The 17360-nt window shown below is 50.9% G+C and overlaps 3 protein-coding genes across 7 annotated transcripts in view; 2 read left to right on the forward strand and 1 right to left on the reverse strand.

The window, feature by feature from the left end:
* LOC106029886 (myosin-M heavy chain-like) overlaps window positions 1-5145 on the forward strand; it is a 48382-nt gene extending 43237 nt beyond the window's left edge. Inside the window, exons 12-13 of one of the 4 annotated variants that reach the window (XR_010832349.1) lie at window positions 320-430; window positions 2925-5145. The gene's annotated coding sequence lies outside the window, so the exon portion shown is untranslated. Of the gene's footprint in view, window positions 1-319; window positions 2598-2924 lie in introns of those variants that run through there. The other 3 variants (XR_010832347.1, XR_010832350.1, XR_010832346.1) reach the window with 3 other exon arrangements.
* An 879-nt stretch (window positions 5146-6024) lies between these two features.
* TSN (translin) lies at window positions 6025-11899 on the reverse strand. 2 transcript variants are annotated; one of them, XM_066999425.1, is made up of 6 exons: window positions 11738-11899; window positions 11547-11640; window positions 9485-9581; window positions 8703-8818; window positions 7927-8006; window positions 6025-7556 (listed from the first exon to the last, which is right to left on the reverse strand). In XM_066999425.1, the coding sequence occupies exons 1-6, from the start codon at window positions 11801-11803 to the stop codon at window positions 7320-7322; spliced, it is 690 nt and encodes a 229-aa protein (XP_066855526.1). In that variant the 5' UTR covers window positions 11804-11899; the 3' UTR covers window positions 6025-7319. The 2 variants fall into 2 exon arrangements, with proteins under 2 accessions (XP_066855526.1, XP_066855527.1); XM_066999426.1 differs by lacking the exon at window positions 11738-11899 and adding an exon at window positions 9671-9920.
* Window positions 11900-12048: 149 nt separating this feature from the next.
* Window positions 12049-16339, forward strand: NIFK (nucleolar protein interacting with the FHA domain of MKI67). The gene is made up of 6 exons (XM_048072379.2): window positions 12049-12207; window positions 12345-12470; window positions 13156-13264; window positions 13944-14155; window positions 14610-14687; window positions 15774-16339. The coding sequence occupies exons 1-6, from the start codon at window positions 12103-12105 to the stop codon at window positions 15948-15950; spliced, it is 807 nt and encodes a 268-aa protein (XP_047928336.1). The 5' UTR covers window positions 12049-12102; the 3' UTR covers window positions 15951-16339.
* The last annotated feature ends 1021 nt before the right edge of the window (window positions 16340-17360 follow it).

The raw sequence follows: 17360 nt of genomic DNA on the forward strand, positions 1-17360 counted from the left end.
CACAGGAAACACCTGCCAGCCAGCCTGGTAGCAAACAGGCCCTATTTCCTCTGAACCAGGCAAACTCCCCCAAAGAAGGTCCGTAAATAATTGCCCTCTGTTGAGTTACAAACAGGACGTGTACTCGGTGCTGTAGCCCTGTCCTAAAAAACCTGCGGCTGGGGAACAGGACAAGCTCTTTGATCTGGGACAGCCTGCTATGGCAAGCGACAGACTGATTGTGGAACCTGTCAGACTAGGCAGAGGCTGTGTTTTGAATGTTATTTATCTTTTACGTATCCAGTGTGTACTCAGCTGCTTGCCTGCTTTGAAATTACAGGTGTTGAAAGGGAGCACAAGCACAGAACGATCCCTCTGGCCCTGCGAGCACTCGTGCCGTGGGGTGAGCCTGCACAGGAAGGGGGAGCGGTGTCAGCACACTAACGAGGCAGTAAGTTTCCATAATCCTTAGGCACCTTTCTGAACCTGGATGATCCCTCTCCTGGGAAGTTCCAGGTCCTTCAGTATCACATGTACACGTCTTACTTGGCAGCCCTAGAGATTAGCTTCGTTGTATTTTTCCATTTCTGATTAACCTGACAAAATGCTGTTGTAACCCGTGGCACTTGGGAACAGGTTTGTCTACAAGCCCAGGAAGTAATTATTTGTTCCAAACCGGCCTTCCTAGGGCTCTACAGTATTTTTATACCTCTTAGAATTCATGAATGACAATACCAAAAAATTAATGACTGACAATACTAAGGTTACTTTTCAAGACTCCTTCCAACTGCACTTACCTTGCTAGTATGTGCAGGCCAGAAGGAAGACGCCCTCTCTGAAGTACTGCGTTAGGGGAAAAAAATAAGAAAGTCAACTGGTCACTTACCAGGAAGGGAAAAAAAAAAAAAAAGCGGCAGTCTTTCTCATAGAGTTTCTGCAGTTTTTAGCTCAAAAGGCTAAAAAAAAAGGACACCACCAGTGAGAACAGGTACGAAAGGAAGGAAAATCCACTTTAAGAGTCAGCATGGTGGGTGGGACAGCCTGAGAAAACGTGGGGAGATGAAGAGCAAATGCTTTAGAAAGCAGAGATATCTGCTTTAGGGAACAAATAGCGATCTTCCCTTCTATAGCGAAAGAAAACATGCAGTGGTACTGACAGACGACCCTAGCAGAGACAGAGGCTTGCTGTTATCCCTCGGAGCACTGAGCCACAGAAGTGAATCTGATGGGACCCTCCCCACAGTTGACAGGGGACACACATTCAGGGTGGAGGTCATCCAACAGGTGCTGGAGGAATGCTATTTTGGCTGGGAAAGTCAGGTCCAGTTCTGGAACACAGGTACGGGATCAGCAGCTACAGGCCGTGGCTGCGATAGGGCAGGGCCTGCAGCCAGATTTGGTTCGGTCAGGTTTGTGCTGTCAAAGCTACCGGGGCTAAATCCTCTGGTACAGTTGTGGCTGTCCTCAAGAGAAGTGAGGTTTGTCACGGATCTCCGCGATGTGATCTGGAATGCATCTGAAAGGGAACACCAGCTTTGGTCTGGCAGCAAGCAGCTATTGTAGCTGTCACTGGAGACAGAGACTGACCTCAGCACATCCTAAATCCTGTGAAAAAAAAGCTCTGAGATGATCTCATGTTTCCTGCCTGCGGGGAACTTCAGTCATTTGATGCACATGAAAATATTACGGAGCTAAAGTCCCAGGAAGACAGATCTCCAGAAGGTGAGTCTGGGAATCTTGCATTGTCTCTTGCACTCATCCCCAGCATCCTCAAAAGGAAGAGAATTCAAATCTTCTAGCACCACGTCCAAGATAGCCCTTCAGGGCTCATGTATCAGGCAGCTGTAACGACTGTCTTTTGGGGATGTCAGCCTTGGCTCCTCATAAATGTATGCTGGAAATCAGCTGGGATTCATCTGCAATCAGGCTGAATTCTTCCAACTTGCAATTAGAAAAGCTGGGAACCAAAAGCAATAGCCTGGCAGAGATCAGATACACATTCAAAGATCTCAGTGTCACTGTTGAGTCCCCTTCTGTCACTACTGGGAATGTGACAGAGCAAAAAGTCATACCAAAGTCAGGCAAGCAAAGGAATTGCCTTGTTTCGCACAGAGGCTGCTGCAGAATATCAATTTGACTGGAGATGTACAGGCAATAAAAAAATAAAGTTTTGAGAATACCACTGCACAGTTTGGGGATTCCAGGTAATTCCTAAGGCACTCAGAAGAAGAAGAAAAAAAAAACACAGCACCATCTCCTTCAGGAAGCTGAAGGTGGTCCTCTGAGGAAAACCCTTCTCCACCATGGATGGAAAACTTGAGCGACAGGGACACGGAGGGTCCTCGTCAACAGAGAGTGAAGAATCCTGACGAGGAATCAGAAGACAGGCAGAGAACATCCTCCAGCGCTGATCTCTGCTCAGGCCTGATTTGGAGCAGTTATATAGTTAGTTAGTATTAGGCTCTAGGTGCATTGGCGGTGATGAATGTAACGATAATTAGCACCCCTTCAGCCCAAACTTTGCTCTAGCACTACCTCTACCAGTGCAGGCTTCGTATGCCTGGAAGAAATTTCCAGCTGCCTGGGAGAAGACCCAGGCTGCAAGCCAGCCTTCCAGGGAAGGTGCCCCGCATAGGAGCAGACAGCGGTTCCAGCGGTGGTGGAGCCCCAGGCGCTGGGTTCGAACCCTTCCTCCCAGCACAGGAACCTCCCTTGCGGTGCCAGTCACGTCCTGGGGGGACCAGCACGAGGTGTCTCTCTGGGTGCTGCAGGAGGGCTGGCAGATGAGGGTGGGGAGCCCGGAGGTCACAAGGCAGTCACACACACGTCAGATCCCACGGTCTGGAGTAGCCAAAACACGTGAAGAGCACGAGGCCTTTATAGCCCGAGGTCCTTCCACTGGGGCTGGAGGATCAAATTTTTTCTCCCCCTTATGCTTTCTGCAGCACCTTTACAGCTGCCAGCAGCCTGACGTGGTCAGCAGATTGCACAGCAGCGGGCAGGAGCTGCACAGGGCCCTGGTGCAGACCCGGAGAAGGGCAGACAGCTCTCCCTGCCAGGGCAGGAGCCAGCAGGCTTCCCGGAGGGCAGGCAGCACGCTTACAGGCTTCGGGGTCTTACATTTTCCCCAACAGAAGCAGTTCAGACATTTGTACACCCACAGTGTGAAGGTGCAGGTGAACAAGCGGTGTGACAAAGAGCGTGCTCCCCCTTCTCTCAAGAAAGGGCTGGTTTTAGGACAGTCATGTTCCCCTCAGGCAGGGCAGTCCTCCGGCAGCGGCTGCCCAGAGAACGCCACAAGTGACGCAGTTTGAAGTGACAACAAACACAGGTAGAAAAACCTGCGAGGGCAAAAACATCTTCGGATAATTTGTGCCTGACCCACGTGCACAGGAGGTGCTGCGCTGTACAGGACAGCTCCTTGCAGACTCAAACCCTCGCTTAATGACGCTCCATGGATTCAGCAGGCTCTGAACAGCCCCCACACTTCAGCACAGGGGCACCACATCCCCCAGCAGCAGACAGTGCTTTAATGAGGGGAGATGGACTGCTGGCGGGTAGCGGAGGTCAGGATCCACAGGCAGACCCCAGGAGTCGTCCATCCCTGTTTACTTTCTGCTCATGTTAATTTCCTTGGCATGTAGCGACCTTACCGGCTGAAAAACGGGAGCGAGGCTCTACAGCACCGGAGTCATCGCTCTGCAGTAAAAGGCAGGTACATTATTTGCCCAGAGAGAAAATCCTCGGCAATCCTAACAGAACTGGAAGCAGTTCAGTTACTGCAAGAAGAAACGCGGACAGTTTACCAGGTAGTGTTACGGCTCAGTGAACGTGCAGCTGGCACCGCAGGTGGAGAGGAAGGAGCCTCCCTCCGCGTGCTGGCACAGCGTGTGCAGCACTGCGTGGTGAACCAGGCTGGGAGCAAGTGCCGCTGAAAAACAGGGATTGTTTCAGCTAGATCAGCTCCTTAATCCAGTTCACTGCACGACGACGTGCGCTGGCACCAGCAAAGGGCAGTCTGGAGGTGATAACGTCCCTTAACAATCGCCAGCTTAAAGAGGTTGCTGGACTTGGGCTGCGGTTTGTCAATCCCAGCGGCACAGCCAGTTAAACAACCACCCCGCGGTCTGCGTGGCGTCCTGCGCCACCGTGCTGCTCGCCCCTGTTTCCTGGCTGGTTTCAGGTCAGCACTCGCATTGATCTGCGGGGATGGAACAGGCAGTGCTATAAATAAAGAACAGTTAATCAACTATTTGAGTGCCCTTTTTACTGAGGCAAAGACGACACAGAGAAATGACGTCAAGATGGGGGGAAAAAAGCTGCGCGTGAATACAAAGGCGATCCAAAAGAGCACTCCCTGGAACACACTTGGGGCTGAAGTGCTTCGCAGAAGAGCTGTGCGGGCTGTTGAGTCAGACTCTCCAGTGCTCCTGCGCTGACTCACCCCCTCCCCGCTGCCAGCAGTGTTCAATACCAAACAGGAGTTACTTGTTTAGAGTTCAAACATCTGATCCATTATGAGCCACCGAGCTTCTGCAGCCTTCAGAGCTCTCTCCTTGCCGCTTCCCACCGGCTACCTGCTCTGACACCCCTGGGAAAGGGAAGGGTCAGAGAAGAGCCCTAATTAAATCTTTCTCATTCTTCCCTTCTTTCCTCTGCTCCCGCCTGTGAGACAGAAAGACAACTTATTTAGGACCAGGGCGATGTGCAGATTCACCATCAAGGCCAGGAGGCCCTACAGGCTCTCTGTCCAGAGGACGCTGCAGAAAGATGTGTGCTCCCAGCTCTCCCTGACGCAGCTTAGGCAGAAAGCTTGCCGGTTCCTTTTCCCTTCCCCAGACTTGGGGATACACTATACAGCCTGCCCCTTGCAAGTAACGCTTCTCCAGAGGCGGACACCAGGCTCTCCCCAACCTTAGAAACAGGGAGGAACAAGAGGTTTCCTAGACACCCCAGAGGAACACAACGCTCGGGTGTCCCCTTCTCAGGCACTTGCACTTCACAGTGCCTTGGCCAGGCAGATGCCACAACTTGCACGTTTCGTAAGCCCTAAGAGACTTGCTCTTCCAGTCATCCCTCCCCCAGTATCATATCTGCATGCCCGCACCCGTGGCACAGCACTGCCGCCTCTCACCAGCTACAAGAAGCCACATCAGATACAAGAGCTGGCAGCCCCAGGATCTGCTGAGAAGCACACGGGATCCCACACCAGGAAGCAGACCTGTTGCATGACCAAATGCATCCAGAGCCCCCTGGACGCGAGCCAGCACACAGCCGTAACGCACACGTGTCCTGCAACCAGAAACCTGCCCTGCCACACGGCCTCACGCCCCAGCCCCGCGTGGCAGGGGTCCTCCAACCTGAGAGACACCGGACCGATGCTCAGGAAACCTCTCCAATTTCCCTGCTCCCACGCGTTTCCTGTGTGACCTTGGTCTGCAAAGCCCCGTCTCGGAGCCTCAGGGCGTTGTTTCATGAGCATTTGGTTTTGGCAGTAAACTGGCTCAAGTTCCTTCCTTCCTCCCACCTCCACAGGGGTTAAGTGAGAAAGAAGCAAACAGTGGCAGAGGGTAAGAACAAAGAGCTACTTTAAAACCTGGCCTCCGTGCCAAGGGGCTCAGGAAGCTACACCCTCATTTTCTTCAGCTGTGATGGAGGGATAATATTGTCTGCCTCTGCTACGTGACAGACGCCACAATGGATGAGGGCAAACATTAAATGTAAGATGCTCTGAAGATGAACCTTGCCGCATCTTGGATGCGGTATTAATAAATTCCTTCATAGCTCTCCCATTTTGTTATACAAGTAAAACAAAACAAAAAACAAAACAAAAACAAACTAACAAACAAAACACAAAACTATCCAATCTATTTGCAGCTTGACTCATGCTCCATGTGACGCTGGTGAGAGCGCTCCATTTAGCAGCGTACCACCAATGCTGGCAATTACATTATTTTCTAGGTGCGGTTGAAGGCTGAGTTAGGGTATTTCAGATGAAGCTCCCAGGAAGGGAAGCGAATAACATCAATCAGACAACACGCAGAGTTACCAAACGGCCAAAATCAAAAAACATCTTTTATTGGCCAAAGTAACCAAGAAACCATTTTCTTCCAATAAACAAAATAAAAACTTAACTGAAACAATGGGAAATATTTATCAACAAAATGGAACACTAATAAGCCCCACGTAAGCTTGATTGTTCACGTTCATCCTCTAGAAATATTCCTCCTCCTAAACAAGTGAGCTTTTCCTCCTTTACCCGAGTGTACCACCTGAAGCAGTAAGGAAACGGAAAGACTCCAAGTCATTTAGGACAAGAGAACAAACGCACGGGGAGGTATGAACCTGTCCATTTACATGAACAGAAGAGGCTGTGGGTATCTGCAAATATCTTACATGCAAAGTATTTGAAACTAACAATTTCCCCTCTTTTGGGGGATACAAAGATTTTACTACATGAACTATCATTTCTCTTTTTAATCCCAGGAAACAGGTGCAGTTGTGGCCTATATAGGTTGTTAAAACTCAAATGCTACCTGCGGTTTGTTAGTTAACACTTCTCTAGTCATAAACTTTGCTAGTTCAAAAGAAAAAAAAAATCTTACACAGAGTTCTTAAGGTGATTGTGTTAAAACTCAACATTTACTCGTGTTGGGAAATCAAACACCAGTCAGTGAAAGCAGGTATTTAAGAAAACCTTGCACTCACTGATAGCAGGTATCTTGGAGGGAAAAAAAAAATAAAAGAGAAAGATGTGCCCAGGTGCAGTACACCGGTTCCAAAGGGGGACACGTTAACTGAAACCATTTAAAAAGAGCTGGTTAATAAACAATTATGCAGATCTGTTCAACTTAATTAAGTAGGTGAGCATGTAATAAACAAAAAAAAAGAAAAACTGTGTTTAAAAAAAACCATAGATATTTACAGGTTTTTTTAAACGTGGTATGTATCTGCACCAAGCTGCACGCCGTGCACACACCTTCACAGGCGTGTGAGCAGCAGCAGCAGGAGCACGGAACTGCCAGGGCAGTGAAACACCACCACGGAACCCGGGGGAATTTCAGCTCGGGGAGGTGCTGCCTCTACTGCTGCTGTGCACGGAACAGCAACGTGTTTTGACAGAGGAATTTCAGCGGAAACAGAGAGCCTGCTGCACTAACCTAGCCATGATTTTACAAAACATTTTGAGATCTAACACCCGTACTACACCTTTTGTAAGAAAATAGAGAGCAGCTTTCAGCTGCGGTTCTTCTAAACTACTGGAGGAAGGCTTTGCTAGCACGCCTCCTAGCTTGGCAACCATCTGAGGTAATCGATGATGCTGTTAAAACGAGCACCCTTCATTTCTCTCCAGCCACGCCGCCTGTCGCCTCCTTATTGAGTCCTCTGATTGACAGGTCATAAACCACTTCCTCAATTTTCTTGACGTCGTATTTCAGGCCATCGTAACGCTTCCTCAGGGAGTCGTTCTTCAGGTTGAGGAGGCGGAAGCCAGAATCCAGCTCGTTGATAAACGTTGAGATACGGAGAGGGCGAGAATAGTCACCGGCCGTGACGCTGTTCACTGCCAGCCTGGCCTACGAGAGGAAGGAGAACATCAGAAGGATCTACCCAGGTCACTTCACTCTTCCCATCAGTTACTTCACCAAACGAAGCAGGGTTGTTACAGCTTGTTGTAAGCTAAATGTTGTCAGCTAAATTATATTCACATCTACCTTTCTGCTGACCGGAGCCCTGAATTTTCAATCCAGTGACTACTTTAAAACTTAAAATATCAGTGAGGAACAACTCTGGCATACAGACAAGCCTTTTGCTAGAAGTTCAGACTAAGGTGTTCCAAACCGTAACTTATGCAAACAGCTTAAGAATGGAGAATGTGTTTTTTTTTTTTTTTAATTTTTTTAAGGTTACTTTCAACCCAAATATATGCATGAATATCTTCCTTACCAGCTCACTGGCAAGAGTTAACACACCAGAAAGGTAGTCTTCAATGTCCAGGTGAAAGCCCCTCTCTCGATCAGCTTCAACTAAGATAAAAAACAGGGTGGCAATCGGGTGATACTGAACATGAGCGAAACCAGCAGGTTGAACTTGCATTTGTTTATTTGAGCTAATTTGAAATATCAAATTTATGAAATACTACTGCAAAATAAAAGTCACCCTTCTCCTGTATATGATACAATTACTGCCTCTTCGCAGCATTTTGATTTAGCATCTTATACATCCTCAGCTGCACACGCAAAAAGCTATCTAACAGAATAACTGAATTTACGTTCATATACAGAAATGATGTCTGGAGTCCTTTTTTTTTTAAAAAAAATAAATACTTTCCTGATTTTTTTCAAATCCTTTGCTCTGGGAGGCAACAATTCTCTTGCAGTATAAAAACCCGTTTTCCCCTCTTTTTAAATACCAAAGACAAAAGGTGAGAAAAGTAAGCTGTCATCTTTTTATTACTCTTTTGGTAGACTAGGCAATTTGCATGAATACCTTTCATTAACGAAGAACTAATTAATGCATAAATATTTTTGTCACATTAATTTTTCTGATTCCCACCTTCTAAAAGGAGCTGTTGTTTATGTAATAAAATCCAATACCGGGTAAGTTTTGGAACCCATTTCTTGGGAAGAAATTAAGTTCTGCTGTTCCCCTGTACGCCTCTGCAAGCTAGAACATCTGAACATTTCACAAGCACTTTCTCCCCAGTTACAACATTAACTTACTCCCCAGTATTTCTGCAACAGCTTCCCGGGTCACTAATGTTTCTGACTCCAAGTAGACTACAAACGCTGCCAGAAACACCAACCGCTGAAGCACAAACCTCCAGTGCTCATGGAATCTGTTGGAAAAAACACCAAGTCAAGGATAAAAAAAAAAAAAAAAGAAAATAACATTTATTACTGGACAGCTGGGCAACAAGCATTTTAGATGTCTGCAGTAGATATCAATTATGTTTTTCACCTTTACACATAGCACTTTGCAATACTTTTGGCTCATCAAAACTACGCCAGCTTAAAATCAGCTCCTCAGCAGCCCAGCACCTCAGATTTGAGCTGATAAGATTCTTGCTCCTTGGTTTGTTCTTGCTAGACACTGTCCCCTTCTGGTGGCAAATAAAATATACGGGTGACGACTTCACTTGGAATCTGCAGTATCAAACAGCCATTTCACGACAGGCTTAGAGCTGGTTTCAGAAATACCCTCAACCTAACGACTTAAATTAACAGAGCAAATGCTCTGCTTTCAGAAATATGGGCTGCTCCTACGGAACACCAATTTTTTATTTTTTCCTTTTTCACTGAAAGGAAAACATAAAGGGAGAAGAGCTTGAGCAAAAGCATATTTAAATGGTGCTGATAAAAATTCACACCTCTCTACTGCTGGTTACATTTCAAACAGAAAGAAATATCGGGCTCGTAAACCTTTAAATTACTCTTCCAAAGCAACGGTGCCAAACACGCCCAGGCAGCGCTCACATCCGTGCCTGGCTGTGTGGGCTGCACACCTGTAATACTGATCAGCGGGAAACTTCGTCTTCAGAGATTCCATCTGCGTTCGTACTGTACCGAAGTGTTCTCGAGCCTTCTGACATTTCTTTGGTACTGGAAGAGAAACAGCGCAACATTCAGCGCTTGACAAGGAGCAAGGATCTGTAAACAGAGAGCTCTCTAAAATAGGCAGCATCGCTTACGCTCCTTTAAACACGCTGCTCCCTTTCGGCCGCGGCAGTCTACAGGCATTCAGGTTGATCTGAGAAGAATTCGTAGTTCCACCTCGAGTCACAGGCAGGTAACACTCCTGGGTTTTGGGCTGCCTGACGTACGCCATTCCCAGTTTTGAACCCGAGACAAGACACCCCAGCGTTATCACTGCTAACCGTGACTAATCGCTGCTGCTATACAACTTAAACCATGGACGAAGGCTCCGTTTTGTAGTGGGTTCTGACAGGAGAAAACACCGGGAGGATCACTGGGAGGATCACACAAGCTGGAGATACCAACAGGCAGCCCAGCTCAGGAAGGGCAGGGGCTGCGCGGGCCCTACTGGGGCTGCCAAGGGGGGCGAGACAACCCAGAGGGTTAGCCCCAAAAGCAGCAGCCAGGCCCCAAGCGGGCAGGAGACTTGCCATCAGCAACCCAAGGAAAAGGAACTGCTCCCTCTCCATTTTAAAATCTTGCAGTGCTCTTTTATTGTATTTGAACGAACTGGGCTTCAGCCTGCCCAGCGTACGTCGGATCTCCGCACGGACGCGGTCTCCCGGCCTCGCACCACACGCTGCCACCTCCCGCTTCCTGGCCCCAACTACAGGCACGCCACATCAGCGGGAACAGACCCCTCGGGTCCCTGCTCCTTCGCTGCAGCTGCTCAAAAACGGAAGCGAAAGAAAGGGCTGACCCCAGAGCTGCATGCTGAGCATCCCTGCCCGGCACAGGCAGGGCCCCCGAGGAGCAGCCAGCATGGAAAGGCGCTGCCTGCGGGGAGGGCGCTGCCCCCCCCCCCCCATCACAGAGGTCAGGTGTAAAGCTCAGGGAGAGCAAGTTTATCTCAAGTCCCTGGAGGACAGGGAAAAGCAACTGTGTGCTACAAGGTATTCAATGCCAACCAGCCGTACAGGAAATTGCCCTCTCTCAAGCCTCCAACTATCACAAATTTGTATGGACGCTGAGGAGCGCTACGCTACCGGAATTCAACCGTCATCAAATCAAGGTGTAGTCAAAGCAGACGACACCTGACAAGTGCTATTTTCTCCACAGCGATCTTTGTTACTTGCCATTCCATCACTTGCTACAAAGCTTTACCAAAGCCATTACTGACTTGGTGAGTGAAATACCTGACAAGCTGACAGCTCCTTACCGCGAGTTAACTCCTAGCCTACTGAGCCTGCATTCGTTATCTGTGGTAGTGCAAGAACGGGAAGCTGAGCGCTCTCCTTTCTGGCAGTTTAACTGTCTCGCATCCTTGCTCAGAGCCTGCAAATTCCAGGACCAGCTCTCTCCCTGACTTAAAAAAAAGTAAAATAGGAAAACACACCGAGCCAGGCACTGGTCTCTGCTACTAAACGTTGCAAAACCATGCCTAAAGTCGACACCCATGCAAAACAACTGTCATGGTCCCTACGATTTCAGTGACTCCAAACAAATCAGCGCAGGCCTGTTGAAGTGGGCCAAGCAGTAGCTGGGGTTTTTAGCACCGCCAGCTTCCCCGAGCGGCCGCAGGCCACGCCTGCCGGTGGAGGCCAGCCCCGTGCCGCTGCCCGCGGCTGGCGGAACCCCAGGCCTCCAGCGGGAGGTCAGGCCGGCGAGCAACCGCCCGCCCCGCGGGGGGGCGAAGCGGCGGGCGAGGGGCTTCTGCTTGTACTCACCTCCGGCTGCGGGCCTCCCGCGTCTCGCCCCTTCCCCAGCTGCTCTCGAGAGCCCCCAGGGAGCTCAGGGCGGCGAGGCCCGGGTGTGCGCTGGGACTGGGGCGGGGAGCTCGGCGCGGGGGGGGGGGGGAGCCGAGGGGGCTGAGGGCAGGGGGGGGGGGCGGGGGGGGCAGGGCAGGGCAGGGCCCCCCCTCCCCGCACTCACTGTGCTGGAAGCCGGCCCCCTGGTGCACGCCCTGCAGCAGCGTCAGGATCTCGCGGGCCGTCTGCTCCAGCGCCTGCACGACCTTGCGGATCTCCTGCGGGCACAGCGCGGCGTCAGCCTGCTCCCCTCCCCGTGCCCCTCGTCCCCCGTCCCCCCCGTCCCGGTCCCGGTGCCCGGTGCCCGGCGCCCACCTCCCGCACGTCCTGGTCGGCCGTCAGCACGCCCTGCAGCGCCACGAACATGGCGCTCACCGACATGGCGCCCACCGCCGCCGCCTCGGGGGGGGCCTTCCGCCCGCCGCCTCGGGGGCCTCGCCGCCGCCGGGCTGCCCCGCGCGCTGCCTGAGCGCCGCCGCCGCCGGGCTGCCCCGCGCGCCGCCTGAGCGCCGGGGAGATGGGGGGGGGGGGGAGGCAGGGCCCCGCCCGCCCCGCTGCGGTGCTAGGCGACGCCGCGCGCTGTTGCTAAGCGATAGCGCCCCCGCCGTTCTGCGCATGCGCGCAGGCTGGAGGCGGGGGGGTGGTGGAGTGGTTCCGGCGGCTGTGGTGAGGCGGGCAAGATGGCGGCGGCGGTGTCGGCGGCCTCGTTCCTGTCCCTGGAGCCGCAGGCGCGGCGCCGTGCCCCGCAGAAGGCGCGGCGGGACCGCAAGCGGCGGGCGGAGGAGGTGAGGGGGCTGTGCAGTCGGGTGGGGCGGGGCGAGGCGGGGGGCGGCCGGGGGCATGGCCTGGCCTAGCCTGGCGTGGTCCGGCCGGGCCCGGCCCGCGGTGCTGGGCCCTGCCCTGAGGCCGGCTGTGCCCGCAGGAGCCGCTGCAGCCGGGCGTGGTGTACGTGGGGCACCTGCCGCGAGGGATCTGCGAGCCGCAGCTCCGCGAGTACTTCGGGCAGTTCGGCACCGTCACGCGGCTCCGCCTGTCCCGCAGCAAGAAGGTGAGCCCCGCCGCGCCCCCCTCCTTCTCCTCCCCTCCGTCCGCCTGTCTGTCCGTCCGTCCGTCCGTCCGTCCTGCAGCGCCTTCGGCAGCCCCGCGGGGCCCTGCCCGCTCCCCGTGCTCTACGCGCACCGCGTGGAGCCTCGGTGCGGTTCCGGGAGCGGGCGGAGGGGGGCTCCGCGCTTCGCGTCGTGCCCTGAAAATGAAACTCGGAAATTGCGTCCGAGGCTGATCGGTAGCGCGTGAGTCTCCGGGCCGCAAGTGGGCGGTTTTTAACGGCGCATTAGGTTTTGCGACCCTTCGTCTGTAAGTAAATATCCGAAGGTGAGAAGTGCCGGAATGCGCTAATCCAAGGTAGGTCACAAATTGTCATGGAGGAGGCTCCGTGTTAGCTTCCTTGTTGGTTTGTGCTCCACAAACTTAACTTCTCGTCACGTCTGGGTGTACCATCGTGTTCTGATATTGCTGTATGAACCTAGTAGTGACAACAGCAATGCGTGGCTTTTTTTTAATGTATAGATATCGGTGAACAGACAGTTTCGTACATGGGTGTATGTTAAAGAACCCTATCTGACCAGCTTAGGACTACATCTGGTGCTTTTCCTGGCCTCACAGAACTCTGTGCCAGCACTTGCCGTTAGCGTACAGAAGCAGCATTTCAGCTCTCTCTCTGCCCTTGCTTGCAGACAGGAGGCAGTAAAGGCTATGGATTTATAGAGTTTGAATCTGACGATGTGGCTAAGATTGTTGCGGACACGATGAACAACTACCTGTTTTCAGAAAGACTGCTGAAGTGTAAGTATAAACTGAGCTGTCCGTTATCTAATGCAAAAGTAAATTCATGCATATTAATATTACCTTTTTGAACTACGGGAGGAATCTCGTCTCTTTATGAAGTTTTGGCCCAACATGATTCTCTGTGGGACTGAGCTGTTCTTGCCTTTCTTTATGTGTAGAGAATATCCTCAGCAGCCTTTTTTTCCTGCTGCTTTTTATTTTATATTGCTTATGGTCATTGTGTAGCACAAAGTCTCGGTTAGGGGTGGGGTTTGCTGTAGAGCCGTTTCCTTTCATGTGGGAATTTTTTCACTTATAACCGTTGCAGCTGCTGTCTGTGTAGTTAGATATAAGGCTTTTTTTTTGCTAAAGATGCAGGAAACAAGCAAGTTTCTAAGGCATTGCTTTGTAAAGGAACATGAGTTGGTATAACTGCTCCTATTCCTTTGCATCAGTTTTTGCACATCAGGTTTCTCTGACTGTTTTCTGGCTGTAAGTGAAAAAGTATTCTGTTCTTCCTTTGTCTCACCACGGGGCATTTAGTTACTTTCCATCTACTGTGTTTGTGAAATGCTGTGGTAGCGTTCTGCTGTAGCAGTGGGTGATGTTACAGCGGGCCCGAAGGGCGTTATGTGGGCGGGTTTGGTGACAGGAGCAGCTGGGCTATATAACCTGGTGTCCTGTGCTGCCGATACAGGTCACTTCATGCCTCCTGAGAAGGTCCATGAGGATCTGTTCAAAAACAGTGAGAGGATGTTTCGGAAGCCTTCTCAGCCAGCAGTCAGGCGGTACAACAAGGTCCGTTCCCTCGCCGAGAAGGCCAGGATGGCAAAGCGACTGCTGCGGAAGGAGAACCGCCTGCGGAAGCGGCTGGCTGAGAGGGGGATCAAATACAGCTTCCCGGGATTTGTAAGTTTGGGATCGTTCTGACCAGTGTTTTATGAAAAGTGGTTTCTAAGGATGTGCTAAATAGAAGAAAATCATGTCTCACCTGGAACTGGTCTGAGACCTGGAGTAACACAGAGGCCTAAGCATGTCAAGAGCTGTGTAGAAGCGCCTCGATATTACAGTGTAGCGCTCTGTATGTGTGGGTTTACTTTTAGAGGAGTAAACCAGGAACAGCAAAAGGGAGAAGTGCCTTTTTCCTGTTGCTATCAACAGTCGGAGGGTATCCCATGTGTTTAATATTTGTCTGTAGGTCACGGAAGGGCTTTTCCCAAGCCCTGTGCTGTGTGTGGGGGGTGATTGCTGTGGGAACACTTCAGTAGTTACAAAGCAGAAAAGTCTGTGTGCTGCTAGGTGACTCTTTACATCTTCACCTGGGAAGTTTGTAGTGATTCGCCTGACCTGTCTCACTTCCTAGGCTGCGCAGGGGCCTCCCGTGAAGAAAAGGAAAGTTAAAAAGTCCAAGTCAGAACTGAGCGATTCCTTGAGCAGCCAGGTAAGACCAAACAGTCCTGGCGGTGCCCAGCACTGCGACCACTCGCCCTGGGTCAGGTGTCTCGGGTCTGCAGCTGTTTCTTCCTAGCCGCTTCAGTGCCACAAACTTGGGTATTGTTTTCCTTTGAGAGATTTTTGTGACAGAAGCACCACTTTTGAGGTGGATGAACGCATTTGAAAGGAAGAAGGTGGTTGGATCCACTCCCTTCCTTATCCTCTTGTGGTATTCAGCAGCAAAGGCTTCTGCCCAGTGTGCTGTTACCTGACTAGTGGAGCTTGCCTCGAGGTGGCCCAGGCAGCAGCCTGCTGGCAGCCTCTGCTGCTCGGCGCTAGCCTAATGCCAGCCTCTGTTGCCAAAATGAAATTGAGCAGTGAATATGATCTAATGCTGTGTACCCCCGCTTACATACTCCGGTGTCCCTCCTCTCTTGTGCTCTCTTGTCGTGGTTTTCCAGTCTTTGAAAGTTAATGCCAACGAAAACTGGCAGTAGGATGAAGGGAAAGATCAGGTCATTGGGACTGAGATTTGGGACGCTTAAAGTCTAAAAGGTCTGTAAGGCATTAACGTGTTTATTTCGTCACTTTTTTGTTTAATAATTTATTTAATATGTTTTGATCCCCTTTTTGGGGACAGGGCTGGTTGTGAGGGGGACAGGGCAACTTGCACATTTGGTCAACTGAGTTCTGAGAAATGACTGAGATGTTGAAACTGGAATATTTCAGCTCGGCTGTGGGCTCAGGTATGGCGTTTTTGTATGCCATTCTCAAATATACTGTTTTTTTTCCTGACTGTTTCAGTCTTGGATTTTTGAGCACTTTGAGTCAGGAAATAAGTTCAGAAAACCAATCGGTGTAATGATATGTTAGAAAACATTTTTTTTTCACATCTGCTCTTTTGGAGATGGCACTTTTAGTTTGAAGAAATCCTGTCCAAAGATAATTATGAAAGCAAAACAATTTTCCCTAATACGTGGAAGTTCTGCAGGAGAGCTGAACTGCGGAGCCTTGTGGTACCACAGAGGCCCCAACAACTTCTTCTGGCAGGTGCTTTGCTTTGCAGTGAACCGTGTTTTTCTGATCTCTTCAGGATCCTACTCCAGTCTGTACTCCTACAGTGCTTGAGCGCCGGAAAGCTCGCCAAGCGGATGATGACGCAGAGGACAATGAAATAACTGTCAAGCTGCCCCCTGCCAGCGTTAAAAAACCTGTGCAGAGACCAAAGAAACGGCAAAGAAAAGAACCGAACCTGAAGAAGCAGAAATAGACTTAAAACATGGCTACAGCCGCCAGAATTTTTCTTCTCCCTCAACTCAAACACTGGTGAGGTGGAACTCGTGCCCTGGCTCGGTATGTCTCACTAGGCTATTTCAGCCTCTCACGGGCAGGGAACGCATTCACAAACGGTTCCCCTCCTGTTTAGCCACCGGGGAGCTACGGTCTTCTCTGCCTCTGAAGATTTTCTTGATTTGTGCACTCGTGAGTGCTAGTGCTCTGACATGCCTACAGTTGTGCCGGAACCTTCGGCTAGCTCTGTGCCGTGTCTGCAGCACCCCCTGTTTTGAAAGAACTTGTGAGGCCGTTCTGATCCTGCTGATGGGGTCTGTATTTTATACTTACTGCTGACGGCTTATAAAATACAGTTTTTAACCATTACTGGTTGTACTGGCTCTTGGTAGCGCCTCTGTTTAACTGAATGTCTGTGCTCTACGTGAGTTTTCACGTAATTACACAACTAGAAGGGGGGAGGCGGTTGGTTTTAGAACCTTGCCCCCCAGTTAGAAGGGGGGAAGGTGGTGCGAAGGGATAGAGGAAGATGGCTGTCTCAAGGTTCTTGTTCCTTTCCCCGTACAGGCAAAAGTTTTTTGTTTGAGAGCGTACCCTGCTGTTGAGAATGTCACTGTTCTGGTGGCGTAGCTGGAGTCACAGCTGTGCTTTCGTTCCTCTCTCCTGTAAAGGGCCGCTCGCTCTGCAGCAGCTTCAGGCTTGCACCTGCTGACGTACTGCTTTACCTCTGGGCTGACTGGGCAGAGGGAACTCGCTAATTCTCTGGGGTTTTAATTGCTATAAATGTGCTGTTGTCTGGGTCAGAAAATGTTCAAGTACCCGCAAAGCCTAGCTGTCTTTAGAGGGACTTCTTGCTTAACCTTGGGGAGGAGCAAATGGCGATGGCTGTCTATGTGCAGCTGCTCTCAGCTTGAGGAAGGCCCTTTGAGAAGATGCATCCTTAATCAGAGCAGCCTGGGCTGTCCTTTGGGCCCCACAGCATCTCCTCCTTGTATGGAAGTTTCACTGCCTGAGTAAAACAAGGATATCTTCCGCTGCAGGGGGCGGCAAGCTCACCGCAGTACCGTAACGAGCCTCTGGGGGGGTGAGCCAGGAACAGAAGGCAGGTTTTTGTCACTTGTATGAGGTCAGAAAGCAGCAGAGCTTGTCGTTGCGCAGTGAGATGTGTTCCTGTCCCACCTTAGTCTGCCGTGGCTGACTGGAAGCTCCTAAGGCTGACGTGGTGACCACAGGGGTGACCTGCCTGCCTACAGCCAGCCCCTTGCCCAGCTGGCCTTTGCTTACTGGAGTAGGTGTAGAAGCTGGAGATGCGTGTAAAAAACTTTCTGCAACAGGCATTTCTCTCAAGCTTTTGTTGTGGGAAGATGGTACAGAACCCGCACTGAGGGCT

The sequence above is a fragment of the Anser cygnoides genome, chromosome 6 (genome assembly GCF_040182565.1).
Source record: "Anser cygnoides isolate HZ-2024a breed goose chromosome 6, Taihu_goose_T2T_genome, whole genome shotgun sequence".
NCBI lineage: Eukaryota > Metazoa > Chordata > Aves > Anseriformes > Anatidae > Anser > Anser cygnoides.

Coding starts and splice junctions, on each gene's coding strand:
- NIFK (XM_048072379.2), top strand. CDS start 12,103: ATGGCGGCGGCGGTGTCGGCGGCCTCGTTCCTGTCCCTGGAGCCGCAG. Junction 12,471..13,155: donor GCCTGTCCCGCAGCAAGAAG/GTGAGCCCCGCC, acceptor CCTTGCTTGCAG/ACAGGAGGCAGTAAAGGCTA. Junction 13,265..13,943: donor TTCAGAAAGACTGCTGAAGT/GTAAGTATAAAC, acceptor CTGCCGATACAG/GTCACTTCATGCCTCCTGAG.
- TSN (XM_066999425.1), bottom strand. CDS start 11,803: ATGTCGGTGAGCGCCATGTTCGTGGCGCTGCAGGGCGTGCTGACGGCC. Junction 8,007..8,702: donor TGTTGCAGAAATACTGGGGA/GTAAGTTAATGT, acceptor TTTTTATCTTAG/TTGAAGCTGATCGAGAGAGG. Junction 7,557..7,926: donor TAACTCTTGCCAGTGAGCTG/GTAAGGAAGATA, acceptor TTCCTCTCGTAG/GCCAGGCTGGCAGTGAACAG.